The sequence below is a fragment of the Triticum aestivum genome, chromosome 5B (assembly GCF_018294505.1).
Source record: "Triticum aestivum cultivar Chinese Spring chromosome 5B, IWGSC CS RefSeq v2.1, whole genome shotgun sequence".
NCBI lineage: Eukaryota > Viridiplantae > Streptophyta > Magnoliopsida > Poales > Poaceae > Triticum > Triticum aestivum.
The window spans coordinates 487,804,367-487,810,570 of NC_057807.1; the positions used below are offsets into that span (position 1 = coordinate 487,804,367).

Below are 6,204 nucleotides of genomic sequence, written 5' to 3' on the forward strand. Positions count from 1 at the left end.
GCTGGCAAACCCTAGCTCCTGCGTTTCAGATCCAACCTTAATTGATTCGCAATTGTCCTCAAAATTCGTTGTTTTCTACTCTGTTTCTCTGCTCGTTGCGACAGTCAGTAGTTAGATCCTGTCAATCAGGGGGCGGTAGATGCTCTTACATCCCTAGGGGTGGCAGATGATTTGTCTTGTTGGCGATAGATATGCAGCCAAGCGCGACCGGAAACGTTGGGCCTCTGGTGAGCATGGCGACGTCACATGCCATGAGAGCGGCTATGCAGGGGAAAGTTGGGCCGCCGGTGAGCATGGCGACGTCACATGCCCAGCGTTTTGATTTTCGGCCGAAAAAACTAAATTTCGGCCGAATTTCGGCCATCTCGCCTGGGCCCGGTATATGGGCCTTTCGTCCGAATTATTTGGCCCAGTTTGAATTTATTTGCCCGGCCCAGCTTCTAGGGCCTTCATGTTACGCTTCTGCTCATATAAAAGCACGAACGCAAATGTCCCAACCCTAGAATCGCTATTTTTCCTCTCGCTCCTCCTGTGGGCGGCGCCGCCGCTGCGCACAGAACACATCCTCGCCAGCGTAGCTTCTCCGGCGTCCGGCCAACGCGCTCACTAGCCTCCCGCCTTCCTCCACATCTCCTCGCCTCCACCCCATCCAGTTCGTGCCATTCGCTGCTCCAAGACAAGGGCATGGCGCTCGGCGGCTGCGGCAACGAAGCTGATGGTGCACGAGCCAACCATGGAGGCAGTAGCATGGGGCAGCGACAACAGCATGGAGGGCGTCCTCTTGTTTGGGAAGGTACAAGCTTTCTTGATGCGTATACATCTCAATCAAGTACGTAGATGCAGTTTCAGTTTCAGTACGTAGATGCAGTTTCAGTACTTGTGCTTCTTTAGATGAATGAGAGGCTGCAATATCATACAGGGGTAAGAAAAACTCACTCTTGATGATTTGAACAGAGTAGTGGCATCATTAATCTGAAATACACATGCATCTTGTAGTCACCAAGGATTCTGACAATGTTTTGACTTGGTATATAATCTGAAACGTACATGCATTTGGTAGTCAGAAAGGTTGCCCACGATCTGGTAATAGAAAAGTGGTTACAACCAGTGGCTTGTGCACAAAATTAAAGCTTTTATTATCACATCCAACCACTGGCTTGTATATTTGCAGAAGCATCCCATGTTTGAATCGATCATTTATTTAGATCTACAACGCGTCCAATATAAACTTCAGTTGTGTTTGTGTATTTAACTAAGTAGTTGTTGACCACTGATTAATTTCAATGTCCAGCGGTACTAGAGCATCAGCTTGTATATAAATTATTTATTCCTTAGTATCTAAACTAGATAATCTGTCTGTACTGTTTTTGTTCCTCATTCATATCAGGACACCCTAGTAAGAAAGGTTTGCTTTCTTAGCTGTCTACTCTTTATAACTGACCGTCGTTCTTTTGTCATGTGATTTTCAGGTAATGGAACTGCAAATAGGAGTGGCAGCGGCGACCAGGATGCAAATGGAAGTGGTTCCCAAAGACCTTGGAAAGGTATTACTATGCTTTGCTTGGTCACACGATGCTATTGGAACCATGATCTTTATTTGCTAGGTTCAATTAAACTGATGTTTGTAACCTTGCAATGCAGGACTTAAAGACAATAACTTATATGATCCTTGGAACCATGCATGGCCGTATTATGGGGGTTTTGATTGCACGTACTGCAGCCTAAAGCACAAAGGTGGAGGTGCAACCCGTGTCGCGGAGCACCTTGGTGGTATTGTAGGTAATGTGAGGAGCTGTCCCAATGTGCCAAGAAATGTGAGAGATGCAATGAGAGAGTGCCGGGATGAATCAAGGAGGAAGAAAAGAGACAAACAAAATAGCAGGCTGAGAATTGAAAGAAATATTATGGAAGGGTTGTATAAAAAAGGAGGGGTGGTTAACGTACCAGATGATGATGAAGAAGAAATTCAGATGAATATTAGAGAAGCATTGCGTGACCCGAATGTCTCTCGCAGAATTGAAAGGAGAATTGGCAAGGGGGGTGTGGGTGATGTGCATGTTTCTGTTGGTAAAAGGAGTATCAGCGCCTATTTTGACAGGCAATTATCTAGCAACAAAGTATCTATGCAGCCCAAGATCAGTAGTGCTTTGGATCCTAATTCAAGAGATGCACTTGGTCTAGCTTGGTCCAAGTTTTTTCATGCCAATGATATTGCTGGACGTAAAGCTGATTGCCCATACTTTCGAGCTGCTGTGAAGATCACTCAACAATTAGGGCCTATTCCTATACCAACCGCGAAGGAGATTGATGGGCCATATTTGGAGGCCAACTATGATGAAGCTAATTCGTTTCTTCAAAAATTCAAACAAGACTGGAAGAACTTTGGTGTGACTCTTATGTGCGATTCTTGGACTGGTCCTACAGGAATGAGCATCATAAACTTCATGGTGTATTGTAATGCACGAATGTTCTTCCTCAATACCATTGATGCATCCGGACAAACTCAGAATTCAGGTTACTTCTTCCTTCTCTTCTTAGCACTTTACTTGCTTCTTGAATAATTGGATCTGTCCTACAATTGTCTTATGTTCTTAAAATATTTGCTTTGTTCTAATTAGGTATGTACATATGTTATTACAATATTGTTCTTGAATACTTGGATCTGTCCTATAGTTGTTTTATGTTCTCAATGCCTTGTTCTCATTAGGTATATATGCATTTTACGTATGTTATTACAATATTGTTCTTGAATACTTGGATCTGTCCTATAGTTGTTTTATGTTCTTAATGGCTTGTTCTCATTAGGTATATATGCATTTTACGTAATTTTGCAGACTTTATCTATAGAGAGATTGAAAAGGTTGTCGAAGAGATAGGGCATGAGCATATAGTTCAAATAGTAACCGATAATGGATCCAATTATAAGAAAGCTTGCAAAACCCTTATAGAAGAACCAAAATACTCTCATATTGTTTGGCAACCGTGTGCGGCCCATACCGTCAATCTTATGCTAAAAGATATAGCAAAATTTCCTGAGGTTGATGTGATAGTCAAGAGTGCCAAGACAATCTGTAGGTTCATGCATAAGCACAATAACCTCCATGATAACATGAAGAAGAACATAGGTGGTGAACTAATTAGACCAAATGCCACCCGTTTTGGGACTGTCTTCATGTTCCTTGAGAGTTACCATTCAAAGAAAGATAAATTTAGGGAGTGGATGGTTTCAAAGGATTGGAAGGAGTGTCAGTGGAGGTATGAGCCTGGGTATGTGTTTGCTGAAGAGTGTTTGTCTAGTAATGTTTGGTGGAACGCACTAGAGTGGGTATTGAGTTCATTGAGGCCACTTTATACGGCCATGAGGTATGCTGATACACAAAAACAATGCACACTTTCTGGCTTATTAGGAAGAAGACCAAGAACGTCAACAGCCTCTACTCGTAAATTTGATAAGTCTCTTCTTTTTGGTGTTTCTGATTCAGGTTTGTTACTTAGAAAAATCTAGCTTGATGTATATGTTCAAAGCGGCTGATCTTTAAATAGCTTGATGTATATTGCTTTCTTTAAGTAGGTTGATCTTTAATTGTTCTCGTGCTCTAATGTTTATGCTCACTGTGTATGCTTAGTACTGCTGTTCTAATTGCTCACCTAGTAGTGTTGCTGTAATTGATACTTATCTTCTTGTATTGTTGCTATAATTGCTACTTATCACATACCAGTGATGTTCTAGTTGCTACCAATCACTTAGTAGTGTTGTTCTAATTGCTACTTAACACAGTATTTTAGTTGCTACTTGGAACTGCTAGTTACTTAGATGTATGCACTCTGTATCATGACCCTTCCTCTGTTTTCTCCAAACCAGAAATGGCACGTGAGCAAAGGATATCAAGAAGCTTTTGGATGTTGGGAAGCTTGGAGCTGATGCTTCAAATAAGCTGATGGTTGTCTTTTGGAGATGTTTCTATGTTTAATGCTTTAAAGTCTTTTGGCTGTACTGGACTATTTAAACTTTGAACTATGCTGTGATGGTTGAACTGATGCTGGACGGTTAAGGGTTTATGTCAGAGGCAACTTTATAACTAATGTGTGCCTGTTATGTTGGACTGTTAAGGGTTATGTTGGAGGCAATTTTATAACTAATGTGTGTCTGCTATGTTGGATTGTTAACTGTTATGTTGGAGGCAACATTATAGCTAACGTGTGCCTGTTATGTTGGGCAGATTCAATTTTCTTAATCCCTAGAGCTTATTTGCTAAAGTTTATAAGATCTCTCCTGATGGTTGTTGTGCTGATATGTTTTGCTCTATTTTATTTAAAGTTTTGTTCAAATTTCGGCCGAATTTCGGCCAAATTTCGGTTAAATTTTGGCCAAAATTTCAAATTTTGATTTTGCAATTTCGTCCGAGATTTTGCCGAATTTTTTGAAATTCCCGAAATTCGGCCATTTCGGCCAAGGACGAAAAAAAACACAAACCGAAAATCATTTCACTGCACATGCCATGAGAGCGGTGATGCAGGGGAAAGTGTGTCAGCTTCTCTCATGATACAGCTCCCCGTCTAGGCCTAGCATTTCGATTGAATGTGTTTTCACGCACAAGGCAAATAACTAAATGTATATCAAACATATATCACAACTAATTTCCATGTATGCATGCATATATCATAACCTAAGGGGCGGATGACTGAGAATGTATACATTTCATAACATTGTAGTTGCTGAGACAAGCCAACTTATAGCTTAATAATAGCAGGTTCCCCGGTTAAAAAAAACAGATTGAATAAGTTTTCACATGCAAGCCAACTAGTAAATGTGTACCAAACATATGTGAAACCAAAATTTCCTGTTTGCGTCCGGGGCAAATAGATCGGGAGGTACGTGTACTCACTTAGGACCAAGTGCTCAAATTACATCTCAAATCTCAAACTACTTGTCCATTCGATTTCTTAACTAGCAAATTTCACATCCAGTTGCCGCGGAGTGGCCGAATCACCGACTTCAGAGTGTTTAGGAAAAGGAGTACGTGGTCGGTGTCGGTCAAGCCAACTGCGGCCATGTAATCCTGTCAATTAATTATTGATAGTGAACATCACTAGTTAGACATCACTAGCGAAATGACTTGGGATGGTTTTATGATTATATTCACTACCTTAGGAGTGTAGTCGCACGCGAAGAGAATGTTGTAGTGCATCTGAAGCTCCCGGGAAGTCTCGGCACCGTCCACCGGCTCACCGGTGGCGAGCACCTCGTCGAAATCGAGAAGAAGGTCCACAATGTGAAGCAAAGCCAAGGCATGGTTCTCCACCATCCTCTGAATCACCCATGGGTCGGCCCTAGATGCATACACCGAGCACATCAGATTCTAAGTCTACGAACCGCAATACGAACATAGTGGGACTCACTGAGTATGCCAAGTACAACACAACCAATTCAATTTGATTAAACAGAAATCCAACTGGATACACACCTCTTAAAGCAAGCTAAGTTGATGTTAGTCAAAATCTCATCCAGTATCTCTATCAGCTGCACAACAAAGGAGAAAAAAACATTAGTAAACCAAGGAGTTATGTGTGCAACTTGATAAGATTTTGAGGGAAAAAAATAGTATACCTTGCGCAGTGTGTATGGAGCGTGATCGTATATTGGGTGATCTCTCTCGACGGCTCTCCAAGTCTCGGTATACAGAATAGAATACTGAATCTGAACCTGCATTTTGTTAATCATGGGGGGCAAACAAATTTTAGCTAGCTAGTATGCCAAAACTGAGGAGATTATTTCAGTTTTCAAAAGAGATGAGAAGAGCACTTGATGCATATTGTGCAAATCTGAGCAGAGAACTTGACCCGTTCAGCATATGCACTACTAGTGTATGATTTGCAAGCAACATGGAGGGATGGATTATGAATTTTAAGATGATGTCTTCTAAGTTCAGCTTACAGTAGATCAATTAATCTTGACGAAACTGGAGCAGGACCTTATGACAGAACTGATAGCTAGGGACAATGTGAACCTGCCGCAGCATCACATAACAGTTGACATTCAACACGTAGCTAGCGAGGATATGAACGCTGATGACATCCCAGTATCCCACTCTATCTCCTTTCTCCTAGCCGTCGTAAAGAACAACAAAATTACACCATCCATGTAGTCAGCGCCTCACTAAACAGGACTAAATAGGAGTATTTTTTTTTCATCTTGATTTCATA

General features: G+C 41.5%; 1 protein-coding gene across 6 annotated transcripts; it reads left to right on the plus strand.

Annotated features, from left to right (window-relative positions):
• Positions 1–487: 487 nt before the first annotated feature.
• Positions 488–4,235, plus strand: LOC123112696 (uncharacterized). Of its 6 annotated transcripts, none has more exons than XM_044533763.1 (6): positions 488–793; positions 1,470–1,544; positions 1,642–2,514; positions 2,835–3,482; positions 3,863–3,944; positions 3,981–4,235. In XM_044533763.1, exons 1-5 carry the CDS (start codon positions 685–687, stop codon positions 3,937–3,939), a joined length of 1,782 nt encoding a protein of 593 aa, XP_044389698.1. In that variant the 5' UTR covers positions 488–684; the 3' UTR covers positions 3,940–3,944; positions 3,981–4,235. The 6 variants fall into 6 exon arrangements, with proteins under 6 accessions (XP_044389698.1, XP_044389697.1, XP_044389699.1 ...); XM_044533765.1 differs by having other exon boundaries at positions 490–739; positions 773–793; positions 3,863–4,235; XM_044533762.1 differs by having other exon boundaries at positions 489–793; positions 3,863–4,235.
• Positions 4,236–6,204: the final 1,969 nt, after the last annotated feature.

Coding starts and splice junctions, on each gene's coding strand:
- LOC123112696 (XM_044533763.1), top strand. CDS start 685: ATGGCGCTCGGCGGCTGCGGCAACGAAGCTGATGGTGCACGAGCCAAC. Junction 1,545..1,641: donor TTCCCAAAGACCTTGGAAAG/GTATTACTATGC, acceptor CTTGCAATGCAG/GACTTAAAGACAATAACTTA. Junction 2,515..2,834: donor CGGACAAACTCAGAATTCAG/GTTACTTCTTCC, acceptor GTAATTTTGCAG/ACTTTATCTATAGAGAGATT.